Here is a 27,306-nt window from a genome sequence, read left to right on the forward strand (position 1 = left end):
AGGTGACGGCAGGATTGAGGAGAAACAACTGGAAAAGCTGACACAATATGAGGATTTAAAGATAGAAACTGCAAAGACTCTGGCACAAGCCAGTCAGGGTGGTCCCAGTGGTAATCGGCACACTGGGTGCAGTGTCTAAAGGCCTTGGCCTGCACTTAAACACAATTGACGCTGGCAAAATTACCATCTGCCAGCTGCAGAAGGCCACCTTACTGGGATCTGCTCACATTATTCGCCGATATATCACATAGTCCTAGACACTTGGGAAGTGTCCGACGTGTGATCCAATTCAACAGCCAGCAGGGTGTCTGCTATGGACTCATCTTGTGTTTATTATTATTATTATTATTATTACTATTATTATTGAATCCTAGTGAATGGTCCTCTAAACTGTACCCACTTTTATTGGTGCCTCAAATCTTCTCACTCAAATGGTCCTGCCTCTTGGGGAGAGGAAATGAAACAATGTGGAGGGAGCCTTAATTCCTACAGTGGTTGTGGCACAATTACATGATTTTGTTGCTAATACCATGAGCTCCAAGTCTTGGAGATGTGTCCATTTCTCCCTCGTAGTGGCCATCCTAGAATCTCAGACCACACTGGTCTCCCACAATTACAGTGGCAGGCCTCATACTGAGCTTTGGCTCTCTTGACTTACCTGGATTTGTCCCTCTTGTTTAACAGTGCCTCCGGGGACGCAAGGCCACTTTGGAGGAGCTGCAGTCTGTTCACACTGAGCGTCATGTGCTGCTGTATGGCACCAACCCCCTCAGCCGCCTGAAGCTGGACAATGGAAAATTGGCAGGTAGAAGCCAAAGTAACGTTACTCTTGCTCATTGTCTTAGGCTAAGACCCAGGTGCAAGCAAGAGATAGCAATCGCTTCTTTCACTGACAACCCCCACTTTCCTGTAACTTGTTTTAAACAGTTGTAAATTTGTTGTAAGGAAGGAGAAATTGACTTCCTTGCATGGGGAGGACCATCTAGCTGTAATGAGCTGGGAAATACTTTTAATATTCATGGATCTTATTTTGAAGTTGTGCTCCAATTGATATTTTTCAATTTTTTTCTCCTTATGACCCAGGGGCTACATTGTTTTCTTCAGATATGTTGAAGGATATGCGCATGTGTCTTCAAGTTGCCTGTCAACTTATAGGGAACCCATGAATTTCAGAGGGTTTTCTTAAGCAAGGAAGATTTTGGGGTGGTTTTAGCAGTTTAAAATATAGCCCAAAAGCACCTGGTATTCATTGATCATCTCCTATTCAAGTATTAACTAGAGCTAACCTTGCTTAGCTTCCAAGATTGGATGGAGTCTAGCGCCTTTAGGTTACGTATGCCCTTGTTGAGATGCTTCTCCCCAAAATGTTAGACTTTTAGAAACTTCTCCTCCTTCCCCCAATAAGTAATGGAAAAATATTAAATAATTTAACACAAGAATTACTATTTGGGGACAAGGCCTGGGTGAGGGGTGACAATTGTATTGACCTATGTGGGAGTCCTTTGCAATCAGATACACAGCAAATTACTTTTTAAGTCATTTCCCACTCTCTGCTTTGGCCACACAGGCACAGAAGCTCTTTACTCATTTCCAGGCTGACACTCCTTTTCCATGTTTGTAAGACAGAGAACGAATAAGTTAGAGTTTGCTACTTCTGCCCTTCCCCCAAAGTTAATTTATTTCCAATTGCACTGTGTGGGAGTGGGCAACTTGGAGACTCTCCAGATGTTTTCAAAAACAATTCCCATGTGCCCCAGACAGAATGCCCAATGGTCAGAAATTATGAGAGACTGAGCTCCACACATCTGGGAGGGCTCATCTTGAGTTGCCTATCTATATGTTTAATGAAAACGCATCGAAAACCTCCTTAATCTTCAAGATTTTCCATGGAGAATCTTGGGAATTGTACCATTACGAAGCTGCTAAAGATTCCCTTCTTAACTCTTCTGCAGAACAATTGCCAGCTTTCTGGGAGGGAAACCACTCCAGTTAAATTGATTTCTTTTTTATTAGGTTGCTATGCATCTAAAGTGTTATTCCCATAAAATCCCATATCCAACATCACACTTAATGTGTTGTTCACACATGCTTTCAGCTACAACTAGAATAGCCAGATCAGAATAATCCCTGGTCCAAGATTTTCAGCACCAAAACTTGAAGCTTCAGAATGACCCCTTGCAATGTCCCTGGAGTTACAAAGGGTAGTTCCTGGCAAAGCTATTAAACCTTAGGGCTTAATACCATGTCTAACAAATTGGGAAAACTCTTGCCCTAAGATTCTTCTGCCTCACTCTAAGGCAGTGGTTCTCAACTGGTGGGTCCCCAGGTGTTTTGGCCTACAACTCCCAGAAATCCCGGTCAGTTTATCAGCTGTTAGGATTTCTGGGAGTTGAAGGCTAAAACATCTGGGGACCCACAGGTTGAGAACCACTGCTCTAAGGAATAGAGAAGTAAGTCCAGGCCCTGAGATCTGGCAACTCTGATTTTAACTCTGGTCACTTTCTCCCTCTTTTTCAGGAATCCTGTCCCAGCGGATGTTTGTCATGCTGCCCTGCGGTGGTGTTGGGGTAAGTTTCTTCTTTGGCAAGATGAACGATCAGAGATGCTTTCTAAACTTCATTCCCTATAATGAGAAATTACTTTGTGTTCTGGGCTAGCAGCAAATGGATGAAGCAAGTTGTAATATACATGGTACTACATTGATGTTTTAGGCAACAAAGACAATTCCATGTTTCTGGACTTTCTCCTCCTAACCAGGATAGATGGTGGTCTAAATCAGGCCTGGAGTAATTGAAGTGTTGCAGACAAATGGAGGATGCAGACAAGAGAGTGAAGCAAGCTTTGAACCTTTTTTATTAGGTTCAAAGCTTTGAACCTTTTTGACTATAGCTCACAACCTCTGAAGACGCCTGCCATAGATATGGGCGAAACATCAGGAGAGAATGCTTCTGGAACATGGCCATACAGCCCAGAAAACACACAACAACCCTGTGATTCTGGCCATGAAAGCCTTTGACAACATTTTTTTTTTATTTTAGTTATAAGGAAGGAGTTTTATTCCTACTCACGTGTCTCTTAGCCTGGATGCTTTTCTTTACCACAGGAGTCATACAAGAATTCCAAACCCCAGGACTGGACAATTAAAGTGGAATTTAGTGTTATGTTTGTGTGCATGAAAAAGCTCAAGACCACATTGCTATTAAAGGTCTACCTCTTTTCTCCAAAACAATGGACATAAACCTGGATTTGGGATGATTGGAGTATAATGAACATAGTACAATGCAAAGCAGGTTAATCTATATTAGTAAACAGGAAATACGTATATTGTGGAAAGCACAAGCATGGAACAGTCAGATTGATCTCTAGTCCATCCACCCTGGGAGGAGAAGCCAAAATGGTTTTGGGACTAGCCAGACATCTATCTCTCCACCTTGTGGCGTTTAGCCTATTTATCATTTTAATGATAAATTTGTACAGTTGGTATCCATGGGACTGATACCCATGGTTTCCCTTGGCCAAGTCTGAAGAAACTTTTCTATAGGTACTTTCTAGGGCTTCCAACCTGATTCTATGATATACTTTTAGCAGACGTTGATGATTGAGTCGTGCTGGAAGACCCAAAAAAGAAGAGAGTGTTATTTCTAGGCATTTTCTAGGTTCTCCAGTCCAATTTTATGATGTGTTTTCATTGGAGTTCATTATTATCTGCAGTTCCATTTATTCACTGTAAGTCCAGGAACATATCGTATGAGAATCATATTGTTTTGGGGCGGTATCATGTTAGAAGCATTTGAAGGCTCACATGAGAAAATGACTCTTTAAATATATGTGTTGGCACACAAAACTGAAAGTCAAGAACAGAGATTCTAGCTTAGACATTTCCCAGATATTATCTACACTTTTCATGTAAGAAATATAGAGATGATGAAGAATGTTCCCTTGCTCTCTGAAGTAATGTAGTCCAGATGCAGTTTAGAATCATGGTGAGAACTAGACCAACAGTCCACAGTTTCCAAAAGGCATTTCTTTGCTGATCGTGGTCCATGTGCTTGCCCACCACCATTTCTTTTCACTGGGACTCTCCTTCCCTACTTGGATCTGGTGACGCAGGATGGGATCAGGCTAGGTTTAAAGAGCAGGGTGGAATTTCTTCAGTTCCAACTTCTCTCTGTCTTTCATGTTCCCCTTCCCTTCTGGACTCTACCATGTTCACTTTCACTCATTATCTTCTTGCGTGCCTTTCTCTCTCTCTTGTTTTCTCTTCCTCTCTTTTCTCCAGGATGCTGCCTCCCAGCCCAGCCCTGTTCTCCTTGATCTCCTTGCTCTCTTTCTTTTGATCTCTGTTTCTTTCTCCCTTTGCCTTCCCCTGTCCTTACTGATGGGCCTTGACGCCTCTCTTCCCTCCCTGCTCCCCTGCACCCGGAGAGAAAGAGGGAGAGCGAGCACACGCCTGGAGCGGTAAGGCAGAAGTGTGTGTGTGTGTGTGTGTGTGTGTGTGTGTGTAGAGGGGTGTTCTGCTCACACATGGAGTTGATCAGAAGAGAATCTCTGAGGTTTTCCGGCTCTTACTTTGCCGATGACGTGTGTCTGATCAAAGCAAGATGTTTGAATGAGGGGATGGGGGCCTGAGGAATCAAGTAGAATTGAGAAGGTAACACGGATAGGTTATTTTTCTCTCTCCCTCTCCCCACTTCAAGTTTTTCCTTTATCCATTTTGTCTAGAGGGGATTGCTCTTCGACAACCTGAGCATTGCCGTAGTGTGGCCCCTGGATCTAGTGTAGACAGTCTTTGGAAACCCTATGAAATTTTGATTCATTGGAGACAACCTCTCAGCTGTATCATCACTTTTATTTATTTTTATTATTTATTATGTTTATTTATACCCGATGTTTTCTCTCCATACAGAGACTCAAAGTGGATAACATTAAAAGCATTACAGTTCAATATAAAATATACAAATAAAGTAGAGTCTCACTTATCCAACTTAAACTGGCCGACAGAATGTTGGATAAGCGAATATGTTGGATAATAAGGAGGCATTAAGGAAAAGCCTATTAAACATTAAATTAGGTTATGATTTTACAAATGAAGCACCAAAACATCATGTTAGACAACAAATTTGGCAGAAAAAGTAGTTCAATATGCAGTAATGCTATGTAGTAATTACTGTATTTATGAATTTAGCACCAAAATATCACAATATATTGAAAACATTGACTACAAAAATGCGTTGGATAATCCAGAACGTTGGATAAGCGAGTGTTGGATAAGTGAGACTCTCCTTCTCTTGGTCTCCTTGCTCTCTTTCTTTTGATCTCTGTTTCTTTCTCCCTGTATATAGTATTAAAACAGTATTAAATGTCATTAGTATTAAAAACAATTCAGATTAAATACATTAAAAGTATGAAACGACAGCAGCCCTTGACATGATCTTAAGAACCTTCTTTAAAAGTTTGCCTGAATTAAAAAGGTTTTAGTCTGCTAACAGAAGGACAGCAGGGAGGGGCCATTCTGGCTTCCCCGGGAAGAAGGGAGTTTCAGAGTCAAGGGGCAGCCACCGAGAAGGAAGCTCCGCACTCTCATTCCTACCCACTGAGCTTGAGATGGAGGTGGGACTGAGAGAAGGGCCTCTCCTGGAGATCTCAGGGCCTGAGCAAGTTCATACAAGGGAATGTGGTTAGCCTGGACCTGAAACATCTAGGTCAGTGGTTCTCAACCTGTGGGTTCCCAGATGTTTTGTCCTTCAGCTCCCAGAAATCCTAACAGCTGGTAAACTGGCTGGGATTTCTGGGAATTTTAGGCCAAAACACCCGAAGACCCACAGGGTGAGAACCACTGATCTAGGGCTTTATGTGTACACATGTCTGTGTCTTTGTCACCGACAACTTACGGCATACATGCCCACTAAGGCAAACTAGTCAATGCACAATATTATACAGTCACTGTAGGCTCACACACCAACTCTGAGATGTCACTTCTAACATAAAGTCAATTTCCCTGTTAGCTCCACAGCAGAACTGATATGAACCAAAATCACTCTTGTTTCCAACAGCTTTTCCATTGGGTCTCTGTAGCCTCCCATGCTGTTGTTGAGCTATTCTCATGTTCTTGGCTATGCCACCACTGTAGGGGATGAGGCATTTGTTAGTTGCAGAAATGTTACTAGTAGGGCTACCTTGAAGGTGATCAGTAGGATAATCTCTCAGTCCTCTCTTCCTACCTCCAGGTGGATAGCGACACCATTTGGAATGAACTGCACTCCAGCAACGCAGCACGATGGGCTGCTGGGAGCGTCACAGAACTGGCCTTTAAGGTGGCCAGTCGGCAACTGAAGGTAAGGCATTGGTCTCAAAGTTGTATGTGTGTTCCACCTCAGAAAAAGAGCAGAACAAAATCTGCATAGCTGACAAACAATGTACAAAAAAGTCTTTGAACATCTGAAAACATAAGGGCAGGATGATAAAGGCGAAAATATGTTCAGAAAGAACAACTTTTATTAAAACTTATTCCCCAGTTCACTACTCAATGCCTATCAATATACAGCTAATTTGCTTTAGTAATGAGAAGTACTCATGGGAGCTAGCATGGTGTAGTGGTTTGAAATGCCCACACTCACAATGGAAACCCATCCAGTGATCTTGAGAAGGTCATATCCTCTCGGCCTCAGAGGAAAGCAAAGGCAAACCACCTCTGAACAATTTTTGCTAGGAAAATTCTGTGCGAGGTTTGCCATAGGTCAGAAATGACTTGAAAGAATACAACCATTAACATAGTACACATTAAAATAGCACAGTTGAAATAGTAAACCCATTCTCTTAAAAGCCATCAATTCTTAAAAACCTGTCTGAATAAAAAGAAATGCCTACCAGTGAAAAATTTGCAAAGCTTATGGGCAGCGGCAGTCTGGGTAACAGCACTCCATGCAGTCACGCCGGCCACATGACCTTGGAGGTGTCTACGGACAACGCCAGCTCTTCGGCTTAGAAATGGAGATGAGCACCAACCCCCAGAGTCAGACATGACAGGACTTAACGTCAGGGGAAACCTTTACCTTTACTATGGGCAGCTACCAAGAAACCTCCATCTTGTGTCCCCACCAGGCATACCTGTGACGATCGTTGGGCCTCTCATAGGGGAAATGTGGTTAGTCTAGATCTAGAGAGTCCAGATTGTCTAGCTGTAAGACATATTGGATTTTGTAAGTCATAACCAGCAAAAGACTCACGGCCAGTGGAGCTATTGAAGCAGAGGAGAAGGTTATTATTATTGGCAGGTATTGAACTAAGAAAAGAGAACTTAATTGTCCAGTAATAGAAACAGAAGGAATGTGTCAAAATGTATTTATTTAAACCAAGCATACCACAATGTGAAAATTTTGCTTACACATTTTCATTAATGGTTTGATTTAGAGAAAGTGAGTTTAGCTTTTGACTCATGGCCTCAATGTGACATTATTTAATCAAAACTGACTTTGCATATAAGTTTCAATGAAAACTAAGCACAACTACCTTGATCTGGATCAAACACATCATCTCTGTCACAGATTCAAAATTTTAATTCAAACTTTGGAAAGGATTTTCATTATTATTCTTGCTGTAGCAATTCACTGTTGTAATATGGCCTACCTCTCAGAAATACCCAGGCCCTTGCTTCTCCTTACACCCAGTATGTATGATCCATTTTTGTATCCCTCTGAAATTTAATCTTTCCCACTGAGACTTCATCAAGGGAAGTGGCCAGGTTTAGAGGTTATGCAGTCCATGGTTATCCACTCCCAGTTTAGATTAATAGTTTTTGGGGGTTTTTTTGTGGTGTTAATTCTTGATGGATTGAAGTCTGCTTTTTTGGATGTGTAAAAAAGAATGCTTGGGAGTCCCTGGTGGCACAGTGGGTTAAATCACTGAGCTGCTGAACTTGCTGACTGAAAGATCGGCAGTTCAAATCCAGGGAGCGGGGTGAGCTCCCACTGTCAGCTCCAGCCTGTGTCAATCTAGCAGTTCGAAAACATGCAAATGTGAGTAGATTAATAGGTACTGCTCCATCGGGAAGGTAACGGCGCTCCATGCAGTCATGCTGGTCACATGACCTTGGAGGTGTCTATGGACAATGCTAGTGGCATAGGAATTGAGAAGAGCACCAACCCTCAGAGTCATTCACAACTAGACTTAATGTCAGGGGAAAACCTTTACTTTTACCTTTTAAAAAGAATGCTTACGTTGGTAGTAGGGTTGCTAGAGTGAAAACTGGAGAGGACTGTTGTACCTTTATTGGTTGTGTAGAAGATGAAATTACCTGGTTGCATGGCAAACAAGAACTGCAGAACATGCTCCTATATAATCATTAAAAGTACAGGAGCCCTCTCCAATTTGCAGTCTAGTAACCCTGATTGGTAGGTATATCTGTCTTAATTTCATAGGGAGGAAGGATTTATCTCTGGCTATATCATGCACTTTTAAATGTCTGAAAAACAGAGTTCATTTTAGGCATTCTAAATGTCAATAATGGTGAAAAATATCCCTAATGATAATCATAGTGCCTAACACTCTATTTGTTCACTTGGTATTATGTACATGTATATAAATATATTTGTCTTGCAGAATGGCTTTGCAGTAGTACGGCCTCCAGGACACCATGCAGATCCCTCAACAGCCATGTAAGGACAGCATCTCTCCTTGTTCTCTTGGCCATGATGTTCCCCCATACCCATTTATCATTTTAATAAGAAAGAGAAATGTTTGATCCTTCTGAAAATGTTGGGTCTTGCTGTGCCCCTCTCTTGTCCATGAATTATGCAGGTTTTGCTACATGCAGATCTGTGCTCTATAAATGAATTTGCCGTCCTTATAGGGTATAGTCAAATATTTATTACATTAACGACCGATCGGACACACATGTGCATCACTTCACTAATCTACATCTGTTGGCGCTCAGCTTAATGTGTGAAATGACTGCAGTGAAAAGTCTTACATCTGAGCTGATGTAAATCTTTGTCTCCAGCATTTGACCTCCGATGGTTCATTAGCGCAGGCAGTCACCCCCTGATGTGGTAGTTGTAAAGTTAGGAACCTGAAGTAGTAGCTACCGTCAATTCCTAACACGACCTCCCCCCGTAAAGAGCTGTATTTTGCACAGTGAAGATTTACTCAATAATAATAATAATAACAACAACAACAACAACAACAACATCTCCATCTCCCCAAGGGGACTTGGGGCAGCTTACATGTGGCCAAACTCAGACAGTAACACTCAATAGAAAATAAAAACATAAATGCAAAATATCATTTTCTGGTGGTTGATGAGTATGGGAACCATTTAAAGGCAGGGTGTAAAAATATTGATAGGAACCCGTTAGTAGTGCAGTTGTTATTTGTTTGAGTTACAAGTATCACCCACAAGCTTAATTGCTAAGAAAAATATTATTTTTCAAAATGACAGTTCAAGTTTCTATAAGTCTGATCTTAGCCCAAAAGAAAAGGCGCCCCCAGTGGCGCAATGGATTAAACCCTTGTGCCGGCAGGAATACTGACAAACAGGTTGGCGGTTCAAATCTGGGGAGAGCAGAAGAGCTCCCTCTGTCAACTCCAGCTCCCCATGCAGGGACATGAGAGGTCTCCCATAGGATGGTAAAACATCAAACATCTGGGCGTTCCCTGGGCAATGTCCTTGCAGACAGCCAATTCTCTCACACCAGAAGCTACTTGCATTTCTCAAGTCGCTCTTGACATGGGAAAAAAAGCCCAAAAGAGATGAGCCATCTATGGAGGCAGCAGGTTACAAGAGCAAGGACTGGATGGCATTGTGGTGCAGCATTTTAGAGTCTGGGCGGACACTTCAGAAATCCATGTTCTAATTCTATAAAATAGAGGTATATAATTCATTGGACAGCTGTGGGCAACCACCTTAAGCCTAACCCATGGTATAGTATTTTGTGTGTAGACCTAGGACTCTTACCTAGTTATGGAAAGTCACACTCTCTCTTAGCTTCCAAGGACGTCAACGGCAAACCTCTGGATGCATCTTGTCACGAAACCCCATGAAAGCTTCACCTTAGGATCTCAATAAGTTAAAAACAGTGTGAAAGTACTCAACAATGAACAGCTGCCTCAAATAGTTGTTGTTAAGATAACAGTGGATGAGAGCCATTTATACCACCTTGTGCTTCATTGAAAGAAAAATGGGATATAGAATTAATTGACAGTTAAATTATTAGGAAAGGGGCCATCTGCATGGCCCACAAATGCCTAATCGATCTATAAATCATTCCTGGGCATTTAGACAACACCCAGGGACTTACAGTAAGCCACCAAGAGAGGGCAAAACTGGTTAACCAAACATTATCCCGCATTAGGAAAAGTTGGAGAATGCTTCAGATCCTCAGCTTCTCTAATGCCACATCATCACACCCCTGAAGAAAATGAGATATCAGCTACCTTTATTTTTGTTCTTTTGTCACCATGGCAGTGGCCACAGAGCTCCAGAAAGCTCCTGGCTGTTTCCAGGCACCTTTGTTCATGGCAACACATAGGAGTTCTCTAGAATTCCGTGGTTGCTGCTGTGGCAACAAACAACAACACAGGTAACTTCCAATAGTGTCTGAACATGGCTCAGCCCAACTGGACAGATGGGATGCCATCCTGCGGTAGCAGCAAGATAATAAGCTAGCTGTGTAGCCACCCCTGAGGGCAGTCAAAAATGTTACTCTGGACCAGTCCTGCATTTTGTGACTCATGTCAATGGGTCCCAAGTATCAAAACAAACTAACTAAGGGCATTGCAACTTGTTTTGAATGTTAACATGTCTCTCCCTCGTCTTCCATTGCAGGGGTTTCTGTTTCTTCAATTCTGTGGCAATTGCAGCCAGGCAGCTCCAGCAGAAAGGGAAAATCAATAAGATTCTTATTGTAGACTGGGTGAGTTCTGTGCTCCTTATATTCCCACACAACATTCCCCTCGGAGTGCAGATTTATTTCTCATTACCTTTGTGGAGATGCAGGATGTAAAATGTAGAGGTGCAGAGGCTGGTTGGCACTAGCTCTGAATGATCTCACATACCATCTAACTCCATACCTACACAAGCCAATTAAAACATACCTCAAACTTGTTGCAGCAGTCCACATGATGTACGGCGGCTTCTATAACAAAAGTAATGCTTCTATTCTTTAATCTGCCAGAAGAAAACCCACAGGTTACCCTGGAGATGGCAGGAAACTCCAGAGTGGCTTCTGATATGTTTGGCATCTGGGTAGCAGGATTGAACTAGAAGTGGGATGAACCAGTGTCCACACATCAGATAGACCCACTGCTGCTTTGCCAGCCAGAAGGAGGTTTCCAGTCAAGTCTTGCTAGCAATGTGTGCTGTGCTGATCACATGGCTGAACACCCTATTATGACCTCACCAGAAGTGATGTTGCCAACAAGGCTCTGCTAGGGAGTTGCTTCTGGCTGGCAAAACAGCCATTGTGGCCCTCAGGAAGACCAGACACTGGTGCCAATGCCAGACTGGCTGTGTAAACTTCAAAAATATGTTTGGGGCACTGCACTTCCATGCTGGTACATATAGAATCCCTATACTGATTTCGGGACAGGTCTGGAGCAGCCTAAGAGAGCTCATGTGATGGAAGTCAAGCCTAGTTCATCCCCCTTTATTTTTTACCCTGTGTTTATTTATTTATTTGGTTTTATATGTTAAGGTAGTTTGCAATATATAAGTATTAATATATAGTATTAATATATAATATTGTATGTAAATTTAATTTGTAAGCCGCTCTGAGTCCCCTTCGGGGTGAGAAGGGTGGGATGTAAATGTATTAAATAAATAAATAATATTAATATCTATATATGTTTCATATGGAAAATATGTGTGTTTAATAAAGATAATTTTTAAAAAAGAAAGAGAGAGCCCTCATACATTTCTTCCTATTGTTTTGTCTTTTTTTTTCTCTTCCATGTCCTCAGGATGTTCACCATGGCAATGGAACACAGCAGGTGTTTTACCGAGACCCAAATGTCCTCTATATCTCTCTACATCGGCATGACAATGGTAACTTCTTCCCTGGAAGTGGAGCAGCTGATGAGGTAGGCTCCTCTGTGAATCTGTCAAAGACACAACACCCCTGTCAGGGGCAAAACCCACCAATGTTACATACAACCTGAGCCCTCAGTTCTCAAGCTTTGTCCCTAGGCTTCCAGATAGTGATGAACTTCAGTTCCCATGTAGTCTAGTCATGATAAAAAATTGTGGTTTAATTTAACAACAACTGGAACCAAACTTGGAAAAATTATCTTGCAAAATACAAATCTTCCAGAACTGGAGGATTTGATATATTTAAAAGAAAGGGAGGGAGAAACCTTTCCTAGGTGTGACATGAAGGGCACTAATCTTCCAACTTCTACCACTGCTCTATATATTCTGGCTTCCCTTCCTTTAGGTTCCTATATCTTCTGATTACAGCTATTCCTCTGCATTTTTGACTTTTAGATTCCTTCTTTTATGGGACTCTCGCCCTGCCAGCTTTCTGTCCTACCCATACATCTAATTCTTCCTGAGTGTCTAATGTAACCTAACTGCTTGAAACCCATGTAGTTTAGTAGTTTGAGCATTGGGCTATAGTAGTAGTGGTGCTGCTGCTGCTGATGATGATGATGATGAAGATGATGATGACTTGCCTCTTTTTGCTGCTCAAGGCAGGGCATAACAGGGTTAAAGCAGAGAGACAAAACACAAAATTATTGAAATACATGTAGCAAGATACCTGCAGTTAAAACAGATTAAAATTCACAAAAAAAGTTAAAACTGACTGGATAGCCTGCTAGAAGATATAAGCCTTCGGTTATGCCTTCATTCTGACAGTTGATTTAGCTGTTGAACATCTTCCGGCAGATCATTCCACAGTCTTCTTGGGACAGCTGATGAAAGTGTGCTCTGGGTGATGATTGCCTGTCAGGTTTTGGCTGGTTGGAGTAGGCATCCCCCAGAGGATCTATGACTCTGGACACCAGCATTCAAATCCCTGTTTGGTCATGGAAACCTCTTGGTTGATCTTAGGCAAGCCACCTCACAAATTTTGCTAAGAAAACCCCACCCATAATAGGTTTATCTTAGAGTCACCATAAGTCAGAAACAACTTGAAATACACAAAACAATTTGACTTTCTCCAAGAAAGCCATCATGTTTTTGTGGCTGCCATTTTATCCTTTGAGCAATTAGCATGTTAGCAAGTCACAACTTTTGTGGTGGATGCTTTCTTAGCACAAATACGATGCAGCCATACATAAGTGCTTGGTGATTTATCATAGAATAATAAAGTTGGAAGAGACCTCATGGGTCCAACCCCCTGCCAAGAAGCAGGAAAATCGCATTCAAAACACCCCCGACAGACGGCCATCTAGCCTCTGCTTAAAAACCTCCAAAGAAAGAACCTCCACCACACTCTGGGGCAGAGAGAGAGTTCCACTGCTGAACAGCTCTCACAGTGAGGAAGTTCTTCCTAGTGTTCAGTTGGAATCTCGTTTCCTGTAGTTTGAAGCTGTTGTTCCACGTCCTAGTCTCCAGGACAGTGGAAAAACCTGTGGTAGAGGCTCCTTCTTTGGAGGCTTTTAAGCAGAGGTTGGATGGCCATCTGTTAGGGGTGCTTTGAATGTGATCTATAAGCTTGCTCTCTCCGCCCTATGACTTCCCCTCACATATTTATACATGGCCCTCATCATGTCTCCTCTCAGCCTTCTCTTCTGCAGGCTAAACATGCCCGGCTCTTTAAGCCGCTCCTCATAGGGCTTGTTCTCCAGACCCTTGATCATTTTAGTCACCCTTCTCTGGACACATTCCAGCCTGTCAACATCTCCCTTCAATTGCGGTGCTCAGAACTGGACACAGTGTTATTCCAGGTGTGGTCTGAGGGGTAGCATGACTTCCCTGGATCTAGACACTATACTCCTATGTATGCAGGCCAAAATCCTATTGGCTTTTTAGCTGCCGCATCACATTGCTGGCTCATGTTTAACTTGTTGTCCAGGAGGACTCTTTTTCACACGTACTGCTGTTGAGCCAGGCGTCCCCCATTCTGTATCTGCATTTTTTCTGCCTAAGTAGAGTATCTTGCATTTGTCTCTGTTGAAGTTTATTCTGTTAGTTTTGGCCCATCTCTAATCTGTTGAGATCTTTTTGAATTCTGCTCCTGTCTTCTGGAGTATTAGCTATCCCTCCCAATTTGGTGTCATCTGCAAACTGCCATTTTCTTTGGCATTTGCATACCATGGCAGCCCTGCTTGCAAGTTTTAAAAACAAAACAATACATGGAGGGGGAGAGTGGGGGAGAGCCTGATTTGAATAACTTGTAAAAGCACTTTTGAGAGAGACTTGTTAAGGCAAAATTGGACAATTCCCAACATTAGTGACGGATTGTGGTGTTTCCTCATAGCCAGGAGGGTGGAGAGGATAAGCCAAACTCTTTGGAGCTTCATATCCATCATGTTTTATAACCTGCTTTCAAAGAGGCTTAACTCTGAAAGTGGCCAGGACAAGAGTAGGTTGCCATCTGGTTCTCATCTTTCCCTCTGAGCAGGAGATATCAAAGGGTATGAAGGATTGTTTATGATGCTGTGCGGATCCCTGGGAGACTGTGGCATATCACTCCAGGCTCCCTCCTCCCACCTTTATGAGCTGTTTCCCCCTAATTCATCAGCCCCACTGTCTATTTAGATGTTGCGGGCTCTGCCAAAATGGAGAACTGCAGCAAAATTCCCATGGACCTCTTTCATGGATCCTTTTTCCTCCAACTAGCATGCATTATGATTTGGAAAGATAGCAGCATTTCAAAGATTATCTCCAACCCCATTCTCTGTCATCTTTCCCATTGAGAAATGAACAAACATAGTTCTATGCCTGTTCATTACCATCTAGGCATAATAATCACTTGCCCACAAGCAGCCAGTCTGAGCTATTTACCAAAGAGCATGAAGGTTGCAGAAAGATTGGTGGTTTTCTCATTGCTGTTATTCCAAAACTGTCTCTTTTTTTCTACATCTGAGGCACAGAAAAACTACTGAAAGGGTTATTTCCTTCTGTGTAATAGTGAGTGTGTGCCATGCTTGGTTGTGCCACAAGCTGGGTTCAATCTGCATAAAAAATAATAAAATGCCGGATGTAAGGACATGCTTAAGGTTTGCAATTTCCCTTGAAATTGTAGTGCATGAAGTAAGAGGTTAACCTCATACACACAACCCTCAAACCCTCTGTAATATTGAAAACAGCAAAACAACGCTTATGCCTTTTGCGATGCTTTCAGTTTATTTTTATGATATGTTTTTACTCAAGATGTTGTTTTGAATATCTAGAATGGCCACTCTAAACGAATTCAAGTCCCCAGGGCCAGATCAGCTACATCCAAGAGTACTGAAGGAACTAGCGGAAGTTATTTCAGAACCACTGGCAATTATCTTTGAGAGTTCTTGGAGAACGGGAGAAGTCCCAGCAGATTGGAGGAGGGCGAATGTGGTCCCTATCTTCAAGAAGGGAAAAAAGAACGACCCAAACAATTACCGTCCGGTTAGCCTCACATCAATACCAGGCAAAATTCTGGAAAAGATCATTAAGGAAGTGGTCTGCGAACACTTAGAAACAAATGCGGTCATTGCTAATAGTCAACACGGATTTACCAAAAACAAGTCATGCCAGACTAATCTGATCTCTTTTTTCGATAGAGTTACGAGTTGGGTCGATACAGGGAATGCTGTGGATGTAGCGTACCTGGATTTCAGTAAGGCCTTCGACAAAGTCCCCCACGACCTTCTGGCAAACAAACTAGTAAAATGTGGGCTAGACAAAACTACGGTTAGGTGGATCTGCAATTGGCTAAGCGAACGAACCCAAAGGGTGCTCACCAATGCGTCATCTTCATCATGGAAAGAAGTGACAAGTGGAGTGCCGCAGGGCTCTGTCCTGGGCCCGGTTCTGTTCAACATCTTTATTAACGACTTAGACAAAGGGTTAGAAGGCACGATCATCAAGTTTGCAGACGACACAAAACTGGGAGGGATAGCTAACACTCCAGAAGACAGGAGCAGAATTCAAAACGATCTTGACAGACTAGAGAGATGGGCCAAAACTAACAAAATGAAGTTCAACAGGGACAAATGCAAGATACTTCACTTCGGCAGAAAAAATGGAAATCAAAGATACAGAATGGGGGACGCCTGGCTTGACAGCAGTGTGTGCGAAAAAGACCTTGGAGTCCTTGTGGACAACAAGTTAAACATGAGCCAACAATGTGATGCGGCTGCTAAAAAAGCCAATGGGATTCTGGCCTGCATCAATAGGGGAATAGCGTCTAGATCCAGGGAAGTTATGCTCCCCCTCTATTCTGCCTTGGTCAGACCACACTTGGAATTCTGTGTCCAATTTTGGGCACCGCAGTTGAAGGGAGATGTTGACAAGCTGGAAAGCGTCCAGAGGTGGGCGACTAAAATGATCAAGGGTCTGGAGAACAAGCCCTATGAGGAGCGGCTTAAAGAGCTGGGCATGTTTAGCCTGCAGAAGAGAAGGCTGAGAGGAGACATGATAGCCATGTACAAATACGTGAAGGGAAGTCATAGGGAGGAGGGGGCAAGCTTGTTTTCTGCTGCCCTGCAGACTAGGACACAGAACAATGGCTTCACACTACAGGAAAGGAGATTCCACCTGAACATCAGGAAGAACTTCCTCACTGTGAGGGCTGTTCGACAGTGGAACTCTCTCCCCGGGGCCGTGGTGGAGGCTCCTTCTTTGGAGGCTTTTAAGCAGAGGCTGGATGGCCATCTGTCGGGGGTGTTTTGAATGCGATTTCCTGCTTCTTAGCAGGGGGTTGGACTGGATGGCCCATGTGGTCTCTTCCAACTCTACTATTCTATGATTCTATGATTCTATGATTCTATGATCTGTTTTATTGCTGTCGGCCACCTTGAGTGCCTTATTTGGAAGAAAGGTTAAGTGTACATTAAATAAATATGCATATACATACATACGTTCATTCAGCACATTTAGAGCTGAACCTTCATATCATACAATTGGACTGTGCTTGCAAGGAAGAAAAAGTTCAATGTAACATCTGTACATGAGGGTGCAACAAGATGTCAAATGAAGGGAAGGATACTCTTCCACAAACCTTTTGAATGCTGACATTCACTTCTGCTTTTTGAGTCACTTTTGTACATGAACATGTCCAAAAAAATCAGTAGACCCTGTTGTAATCTGGACAAACCTTGCCTAATGCAAAAGTGGTTCATGAACTCAGTGGGGGTCACAATCTTTTCAGAGAAAATGTACCACCACCATGAACTATTTCTGTGAACCACTGCTATCCTTTTCCTCCAGTGGACTTGTGGGTTGAACCTTTCCAATGGTGGTTCATTTATCACTATATAGGGAACTATCCATGTTAATTTGTGCTAGACACACGACTAACATGATGATAAGGGGTATGACTATGTGTATTGTGAGGCGTTTATATTTATTTTACTTTTATTTTGTTTTCACATTTTTATTCTAACCTTTTTCCAAACTCTTTTAACTTCACAACAAACACTGTGTGGTAGAATAAATAAATACACTTTATATACCATTCTATCTCTCTGAAGGGACTCGGGGAGTAAATTGATAGAGTATTATAGATCACTCATCTTGGGTTTATCTCAGACCCATTCCTATCTGTGTATCCTTCATCTGACTCAGATCTTGAGAAAGTTATTTTTTAGAACACTCTTTTAGAAGACTTAACCCAGTGTGGCTACTGGGAGTTTTTGGAGTATGTAATACAAAAATATTTCCAAGCTCTAGACTCAGTCATAGCTTCACTTACTACGGTACCACTAAACTGGCTGACAGCCTTTGAAACAACTTCCTGACAGAACAATGTTATGGGTCATGAGAACCAGACCACCCCATCCCTGGTGTAGGCTTTGCTTTTCCTTAAATAGTGTGTCTATATTCTATGCTTCAGTTTCTTCCGCAGAAGTAAGTGACAGCTCCTATGGGAAAAAGTAGATTGTGCCCTTCAAGGGCACCATCGAGATAGGAGCCAAACTCTCCCACTGCTCTTTCAGATTTCAGCCCCTAAAAGTCAAGTCCACCCCATCTTGCTTTATGGCACCTTGGATCCCATTTCCTGGTTGTACCCCATGTCATGTCAAGTTGGAAACTGGCTTTGAGGATGAGAAAGAGAGAGAGATTACTCCCCAGGAGTGTTGCTTCATTCCTGAGGTTTTGTGGATTTATTTGTTTATTTTGAGGTATTTCACTGAACAACAGTGATATTTCAAAACATCACCAGTCTGCTAGACACTGGTTTCATTTTGTGGTTCAAAGAATTTGAAATAATAACAATAACAACAACCTAAAACTTAGACCTGGATCATGTAAGCCACAGTGATACATTTGCACAGAATTGAAGACCATAACATTGATTTAAGGAAACACATCCATGAATTAAATGATTGGTGCTTCTGTTTTGTTCCCATTATAATGAACGGTCCATATAGTACCCAGTGTTGACAGTGTATCATCTTTTTTATCTGATTCTTCCAAGTATGTAATTTGGCACTTCAGTTATTCTAGTGCAGTGTTTCTCAAACTGTGCTCCTCCAGGTGTTTTATTTATTTATTTTATTTATTTACAGTATTTATATTCTGCCCTTCTCACTCCGAAGGGGATTCAGGGTGGATTACAATGAACACATATATGGCAAACATTCAATGCCAACAGACAAACAACATACATTAGACAGACTCAGAGGCATTTTTAACATTTTTCTAGCTTCACGATTCCGGCCACAGGGGGAGCTGTTGCTTCACCGTCCAGTAGTGGCTGTACTTCCGCATTCCTTTCCTCGTGTTTTGCTGGCAGTTTTATGGTGTTGTAAATTAGCCTCCCGCATAAAGCGTCCCTAAATTTCCCTAATTGATAGGTGCAACTGTCTTTCGGGGCTGCATAGGTCAACAGCAAGCCGGGGCTATTAACGGTCGGAGGCTTAACCCGACCCGGGCTTCAAACTCATGACCTCTCGATCAGTAGTGATTTATAGCAGTTGGTTACTAGCCAGCTGCGCCACAGCCCGGCTTCAGCTCCCAGAAATTCCAGCCAGCTTGCCCGCTGTTAAGAATTGTGGGAGCTGAAGTACAAAATATCTGGAGGAGCACAGTTTGAGAAACACTGTTCTAGAACAGAGATGTAGAGTGTATGACCCTCTTATTCCTTGTTGGGCTATAGAATCATGGAATTAAAAGAGACCATCCAGTCCATCCCCATTCTGTGATTCAGGAACACACAAGCAAAACACTCTTCACTGATGATTATCCAGCCTCTGTTTAAAAGCCTCCAGAAAAGAAGACTCCAGCACCCTGGAAGGCAACATATTCCACTGCTGAACAGTTCTCACTGTCAGGAACTTCCTAATGTTTGGTGGAATCTCATTTCCTGCAGTTTGAATCCATTATATCGTAGTCTCTAGAGCAGCAGAAAAATAAGCTTGTGCCTCACCTCAATGTGACAGCCTTTCAGATATTTAAACATGGCTATCATGTCCTCTCTCAGCCTTCTTTTCTCCAAGGTAAACACACTGAGTCCTTAAGCTGCTCCTTGTAGGGCTTGGCTTCTAGACCTTTGTCAATTTTACTAATGCTTTTCTGGACATGATGCATCTTGTCAATACCCTCCTTGAATGGGTAGCTCTCTTTATCCCTGCCTATAGGCTGTCCTGGCTAGACCTGAAATATGCTGCCATCCAAAGGCACCACCATTTTACCTCTTCCCTCTTTGTATCCCAGATGCTTACACACATTGAAGATGATTTGCAGCAGAGGGTAGTTTGAAGCCTGCTAAAGTGTCTCTTCTGAAAGATGCTATGAGAGGAATATGATGTGTGAAGAAGGCATCAGCTAGAGAACCTTTCAATTTTTCTCTTTCAGGTGGGCTCTGGTGCTGGTGAGGGCTTCACGGTCAACGTCGCTTGGACAGGTGGCCTTGACCCACCCATGGGAGATCCGGAGTACTTAGCTGCTTTCCGGTATGTCTCTTATTGTCCATTTTATCTAAAGAGTTCTGGTGGGCTTATTCCAGTGGAAACATCTCATAATGACATTCCAGTTGCTTTGGAAACAAATGAAAGAAGTTAGGATTCTAGAATTGTGTATAGATGTACACATTTCTCCACTTTCTTTGCAGGCAGTGTTTATTATTAGTATGCATTTGACTTCATAGAACACTCTAGAAATGTTTCTTTTCTATAAACTGCAAAGTTTGCAGCCTAAAGGTTAAACTAGATAGAAGAGGGTAGCAAAATAATAAGGAATTGTTATTGGACAACACTATTTACATGTAAGTCTTTGCAAAGCCTTTACAACTTCCAAATTGAACAGGAGATACTAGGAACAAAAGCTGGATGAATCAGAATTTGACAACTTTTAGTATATGCACATGGATGTTATCAACTGGAAATTCAAACATTCCTGAGTTTAGTTGGTTGGTTTTTGAAAGAAGGAGCCTTTTTATTTTCATTCCATGGAATGAGAACACAAGTGGGATGGTGTAGTGCCAGACATGTTATTGCCAAGAAAAGAGAACCTAAGGTTGCTTTAACAAACATACAGTGGAAATGCAAGTCTCACTGAATCCAATTTGACTTCTTTCCAGGTTAATAAGATTAACCATAGGACCAAGCCATAAATATTTTCTTTGCCTTGTCAAATATTACATGCACACCCCTGGTCAAATATTACGTGCATAACCCACCATGGCTGTTCCTAGGAAACCATCTTGAAACCTTAATCCATGATTGTATGTCCCTCCAGCCAGTGATATCCCATAACTTCAATGTCATTGGAATAGTGAAATTGCTTTAGGGTTTTAGTTGAGACTGTAAAGGAGCTGTCCAGATGCTGAACCATTTCTCCAAAATAGTTTCATTCTTATAAATAACATCATCAAAGTTTGGACTAAAATCCAGAATAAATTTTCTGACCATCAAAAGGAGAGCTACCAGCCACTGCTGCGTCTAAGCTTTGTAGGACTGCAATTCCCATCAACTGTCTGATGATGTGATGGTACAAGAATAATGGAGATCTTGCTCATGCTTAGCCTAGTTTCTTAGGCTAGATAAAATTCCACTCACACAATGATTGACAATGTTGTTGAGTGCTATCAAGTCAACTTCAATTTATGGCGACCTTATCAGTAAAAAATTTCCCAAGTTCTCCGATCCCCAATATCCTGTACAGTTCTTCTTTATTTATTTCTGCCCTTTACCTTACCAAGCATTATCATATTTTTAGTGAAACATCTCATCTTGTGATATGATCAAAGTATGATTGCCTCAGTTTAGTCATCTTAGTTTCTAGGGGCAGTTTAGGTCTCGGCATGGGATGGGGAACAGGTGGTTCTCCAGAAGTTCCTGAATTGCAGCTCCCCTCACTCCTCGCCACTGGTTATGCATACTACAATTGATGATGGAACTGGAACATCTGGAAGGCCAAACCTTCCCCACCATAGCAGATCCATTCTCATAGTTGTGTACAGTGCCACATCTACAGTGGGCCCTTGCCATTGCATTCCTTCAACTTTCCCTTGAGTTTCCTATCATAGGAAGAATCTCTGAAGTTCAATGGCTTTCACATAAAGACAAAATCGTGAGAAAGGGGCCCTTGGAACTCAGTTTTGCCACATGGCTCAAGCCAGTAGAACTGGGGTTCAGGCCCCCATGATAGAGGCCAACGGGGCTTGGCAGGACCCCAGTTTGGAACTGTAAACTTGATACGTGCCAAGGCTTTGGCAAATGGCCACCTCCCACAGCTGCCCAGCATATGTGCTTTGATTGCACTTAAAAGGGTTCTATAAATAGCACCTCCCCCCAGCTCACAGCCTCCCCTTTTCTTGCTGTATGTAGAAATGCAGCTCCCAGCCCCTGTGGAGATGGTGTCTCTTTGAGTTGCTTGCCAAACATGATCCATCTGATGGATGGGTCTTCAGAAAAGGCTGGGATTTTCATCCCAGCGGGCAAGGTTGTGAGCCTATTGGGCTCAATGTAAGCAAGATGGGAAAATCTTGCACAGCAGGGTGTCCATAAAGGAACTCCAGGCCAAGCCAACTTACTCTTGCTGTCACTAGGAACACATCCAAATCTATGATCTCCCCTAGTTTCACAGGCAGCATGGGGGAATAGGCTCCCCATGGAAACAAATGCTCTGAGCTGCTTTCTTCCAGAGGTGAGCTTCAGAATATATGAAAATGCACACAAAAGACTCTAGAAAAGAAGGGGAGGAACAGACTGTATCCACAGCTTTATGTCTGTGTCACAGTTTCACAAGAGGACACAGAATCAGGGCAAAATATAGCACTGGGTATGCAGAACTCAACTTTTGGAACATCCCAGTCTTCTTTGGCAGGAAAAGTTAAGATTCTACTATTTCTGATTTATTAGGTGATTGAAGTGTGTGGTCAATGGCTGCCAATAAAGCTCAAAAGTAATTTCAAAAGCTAAAAGATAATCCAAAAGTCAATGAAGTATCTGAATATGGGCCAGTGGATTTTCTCATCACCACCAACTCCAGGCCTCTTTGCTGTTTGTCTTTGGTTAGATAATTTGTTGTTTATGCAACTACTGGGAGAGCGGGCAGAAGCTCTGAGCAATGCTTCTATGGCCTGTTGTGGTCCATAGGGAATGAAAATATGAGTGAATGAGGCCTCCAGATTCTCCATGGCTCCTCACCTCTGCCTTGGACCCCAAAGACAATCCACAACATAACAAAATGATGTACTTAATGCAGGATTTTGAAACATCGTTCTATCCTTCACTCAGCTCTCTTTTTTCCATTTGCAGGACAGTTGTGATGCCAATTGCTCGTGAGTTCTGCCCTGATGTGGTGCTGGTGTCTGCAGGCTTTGATGCAGCCGAAGGTCATCCCCCCCCACTCGGTGGCTACAAAGTTTCACCCAAATGTAAGACTGCCTACAGCAGTAGTTCCCAAACTTATTTGGCCTACCACCCCCTTTCCAGGAAAATATTACTCAGCACCCACTGGAAATTAATTATTTTATTTTAATAGCAATTAAACAGAAAGATATATATATTAATGCATATGGCAAATGCACCTATGGCCATCACCACCCCCCTGGATCACTGCAGCGTCCACCAGGGGGCGGTAGCGCCCACTTTGGGAATCACTGGCCTACAGTTTCTCTGGCAAGGCAGGGAGCTCATAAGCAAAAGAATGCCAGCAAATTCTGAGTCGTGTAGAATATGCAACCCACTAGTTGTGAGTTATAAATACAGCAAGACACGTGGGTTGTTCAGCAGGCATATGTCATACAAGCAGCTTTTAGTTATTTTTGATATATCTGTTTAGTATGTGACAGCCACAAAAGAGCCTCTAAGAACCAAAGGGAATAATCTAAAGCTGCATCATCTAACTTCTGGTTCCAAGATATTGAAGGAATAAATGCATCCTTTCACTCATCACTGTCTGGAGAGGTTTGCACATGATACAGTGGGCATAACTGTTGAAAAAGATTGCTACAATCAAGCATTCTTTTCATACATCGCTCTTCCATTTGGTAGTAGTTCAATGTGGGATTTTAGTTAATATAAGGCTTTCCTGCAAACCTGTGTTTTATGCCACACTCTCTCAAAGCTGTCCCATTTACTCAATTATAGATTGCAATGCATGGTCATTAACAAGTGTATTCAACCAAAAAAAACATGAGAAATGCTCAGCTGTTTGTTGTCACATAAAACCTTTTTCCTTCCTCTCCCTTCCTCCTTCATGGTGAGGAATACCAGCTTTGTTGAACTCCTCTTTTATGTGAAATATTCCTTTAGGTGGTCAAATTAAGGAAATCCATGTTTAGAACATATGCTTTGGAGTAACTAGTTAACATTTCTCTTATATAACTTGAACACTGCCTGTAAAGGGATCATATAGCACCTTTGAAGTGAAGTGAGAGAAATAAGTTTAAAGCATAAGCTCTCATAGACTGATTCTACTTCAACATACACATGGAGTAAAGTGCCTTTGAAGTAGACTGAGTCTATAAAAGTTAAAGATACAGAATTATTTCCGTCTCAGAGATGTCACAGTGCCCCTCTGCATACTGATACAGACTTCGCACAGCTTTATCTTGGAGCCTTAACACTTGCTATTTGTCTTGCTTTACTGAAGTTAGTTTCAGAGACATATGCAAGACATTCAGTATATTTCTTTGCAAACTGTTAAAGCAGCTGAAGATGTGGCTCATGCGTGCCATTAAACATCATGTTCACATCAGTCTAAAACAGGAGCCAGCAACCCTCAAGAGACAGGAGACTGCATTGCCTTTGGGGGATCTTGGAGGTCCCCTCCCAATCCATCACTCCTGAGGAAAAGTCTGCATTTTGTTTGCCTCCAAATGCCCTTCTGATGCCCTCAGAGTGTGTATTGGGGGCAGGATTATTTCATCACATGTTAGCCCCAGTAAAGGACTTTTTGTCCAACAAGAAGTGGCCTGGGGAATTTAGTCTTATATATGTGTGTGGAAGAAAGAGTCTTATTTATTTATTTATTCATTCATTCATTCATTTACAGTATTTATATTCCGCCTTTCTCGCCCTGAAGGGGACTCAGCACAGATCACAGAACATATATATGGCAAACAGTCAATGCTGATTATAACAATGACAAGACAGACAACAGATAGAGGCATATATAGGTTTTTCCCATCTTTCAGCATCTTTGGGGGCTGTGCTTGGTTCAGGCCACCAGGGGTGGTGTCGCTCCATCTCCCTGCCGAAAAGCTTTCTTTGTTCATAAACTTCCTCCTTTTTTCTGATTGAAATGCTGGGCCTAAATTATCTCGCACTTTAATTCAGTTCCTATTTATCTATTCACATTTGTTTTCGAACTGCAAGGTAGGCAGAAGATGGTCAAAAGGTCAAGAGCTCACCCTGACCCAGACTTTGAACTCTCAACCTTATTGCAGCTTGGCGATTAACCTGCTGTGCTAAAGCCCGGTCCTTATAACATTATACAGAGAACACAACAGACTTAGTGGTGAGCTGGTTCACTAGGGTTGCCATCTTGGAAACTGGAGAGCGTTCCTGTACCTTTTAATGATTGTGTAGAATGATTGTGTCAGCAACCAGACAACAAGCAACACCTCCTGAAATTCCCTTTTTTGTACAACAATTAAAGGTTACAGGAGCCCTCTCCTGTTTTCACTCTGGCAACCCTACTGTATAGCACAAACGGGCCATCCTAATCATAGAGGAAGGTGACAGGGTAGGATGGTACTTTGGCAGCAATGCTGGCTCAAGACATTTTTCTACCTAACAAAAAGCACATGCTAGCTTCCCTGATTAAATTGTTTATCCTTGTCTAGACTAGCAGATGAACCTTACTTACATAAATGAAATGGGACGGGATTCTCCAACATACCTGTGACAGTTTAGGGAGTTGCAGGACAAGCTCTGTCCCCCAAGATGGGCAAAAGATTGAAGGCATGCCACTGCTGCTGCTCTCAATTACCTGATGTCCGTAATGGTTTCCCTCTAGTAGTATGATGAACCTTCTCTATCTGAAAGTGTGGTAAAGTCTATTGTTTCTTATTTCCTTTGGATTTCCCTACAGGTTTTGGCTACATGACCCAACAGCTGATGAACGTGGCTGGAGGGGCCCTTGTTCTTGCGCTGGAAGGAGGACATGATCTGACTGCCATCTGCGACGCCTCTGAAGCATGTGTCTCTGCCCTGCTGGGTAATGAGGTGTGTAGAATCCATGCTTAGCAGAACCCAAGAAAAGAACCCCTGGGCTTATTCTGAAGTTAAGTGTCTCTGAGAGCTTGTTTTCATCTCTAGGCCTGAGCTGTAGAATATGTAACAAAATAATGTTCAGTAGGCTTATTTGTGGGGGATACTTTCCAAAACTTTCCACAGATGCCTGAAACCGCAGATAGTACTGAACCTTATGCCATTCATTCTTTTCACATAATGGTTGCCATGGGAAGTGAACCTGTGAATAAGGGGGAATTACATGGACCGCAGGTAACCTACATCATAGAAACCAAATCCATAGATAAGAGGAGAGTATGTAATATGTTAAGACCACAATTCACTATGGATAACTGAAACCATAGAAAGTGAATCCATGGATTGCGGGAGGGTGTGGGAATAGTATTTCTGAAAATACACAGAATTCTGCTTTTTCTTTATTGCTGTCACTCTTCTGAGTGATTACAGTTTACTCCTACAGGCAGAGTTTAATTTCTAAACACAGGGTTTGTACAAACAAGACATCCATGAAAGCAATACACAGATGATGAAGCAATTAAATCTAAAAAGAATTGGACTGAAAACTCAGTCACCAGATGTAAAGAGGGCATGGGAGGAGGCAGAGAAATGAGATGTATGGGGAAATAAAAGTTATTATGCAGGGGGAAGGTGTTCCATAACCTACATATCTTTTGATGTACATATTTGTTTGGCTCTTGCCAAATTGATTTTGCAAAGCTTTGCTGTACTTGGGAAGTGGCCAGTGCAAATGTAAAACCCCTTTGCAGATGGAAAACTTGCATGAATGTGATGCAGTCTTACCTATGCCTGTATCACAGTGGTTCTCAATTTGTGGATCCCCAGGTGTTTTGGCCTACAACACCCATAAATCCCAGCCAGTTTACCAGCTGTTAGGATTTCTGGGAGTTGAAGGCCAAAACATTTCAGGACCCACAGGTTGAGAACCACTGCTCTGTCACATCTTGTCCTTCTGTATCTCCATGGAGCTTAGGGCAACTTGATGCCCTAAACTCCATGGAGATATGTTCCCTTCTACAACAGCAATCCTCTGTTGCAGTTTATCTTGAGAAACTGCCTTACCCAAGGCCACTCAGTACGATTTGTAGCTGAGAGAAACATAAAAACACAAAATGGAAAGTTAGAGTTTGAAAATGTTACTTCCTTGGCCTTCAAATCTCACAGCCCCCGAGCTGGTGTGCATGCTAGCTTGAGCACCAAAGCAGACCTAGTTCAAAAATAAGTTTCTTGAGTCTTTCAAAGGCCTTTCATGCCCAGTTTCCCACAAGAATCTAGAGAGCCCACAGCAACTGGAATTAATAGGCATATTAACTTGCATCCTGGAACTGTCATGACTGGTCTCGATTTGACTTATACTTGTATAAGGGCCATCAATACATTTTGTTCAAGATCTTAAAGAGCAAATGGTAAAAATGTATAAAGCACCATAATTAAAACCATCAAACAGTAACAGGAAACATTGAAAACGTCCTCTAATGAAAGCTAGGCAAAACAATTAGAAGC

At 42.3% G+C, this 27,306-nt stretch overlaps 1 protein-coding gene across 7 annotated transcripts in view; it reads left to right on the top strand.

The window, feature by feature from the left end:
• Window positions 1–27,306, top strand: part of hdac7 (histone deacetylase 7) — a 281,863-nt gene that overhangs the window by 248,115 nt on the left and 6,442 nt on the right. For 6 of the 7 annotated variants that reach the window (XM_016995792.2, XM_062971059.1, XM_062971060.1 and 3 more), the window contains 9 exons: window positions 685–805; window positions 2,518–2,567; window positions 6,228–6,335; window positions 8,599–8,654; window positions 10,823–10,910; window positions 11,956–12,075; window positions 19,937–20,034; window positions 22,843–22,961; window positions 25,625–25,758. In XM_016995792.2, the coding sequence (XP_016851281.2) occupies window positions 685–805; window positions 2,518–2,567; window positions 6,228–6,335; window positions 8,599–8,654; window positions 10,823–10,910; window positions 11,956–12,075; window positions 19,937–20,034; window positions 22,843–22,961; window positions 25,625–25,758 (894 nt within the window). Of the gene's footprint in view, window positions 1–684; window positions 806–2,517; window positions 2,568–4,279; window positions 4,459–6,227; window positions 6,336–8,598; window positions 8,655–10,822; window positions 10,911–11,955; window positions 12,076–19,936; window positions 20,035–22,842; window positions 22,962–25,624; window positions 25,759–27,306 lie in introns of those variants that run through there. The other variant, XR_001730659.2, reaches the window with a different exon arrangement.

The sequence above is a fragment of the Anolis carolinensis genome, chromosome 2 (assembly GCF_035594765.1).
Source record: "Anolis carolinensis isolate JA03-04 chromosome 2, rAnoCar3.1.pri, whole genome shotgun sequence".
Classification (NCBI taxonomy): Eukaryota; Metazoa; Chordata; class Lepidosauria; order Squamata; family Dactyloidae; genus Anolis; species Anolis carolinensis.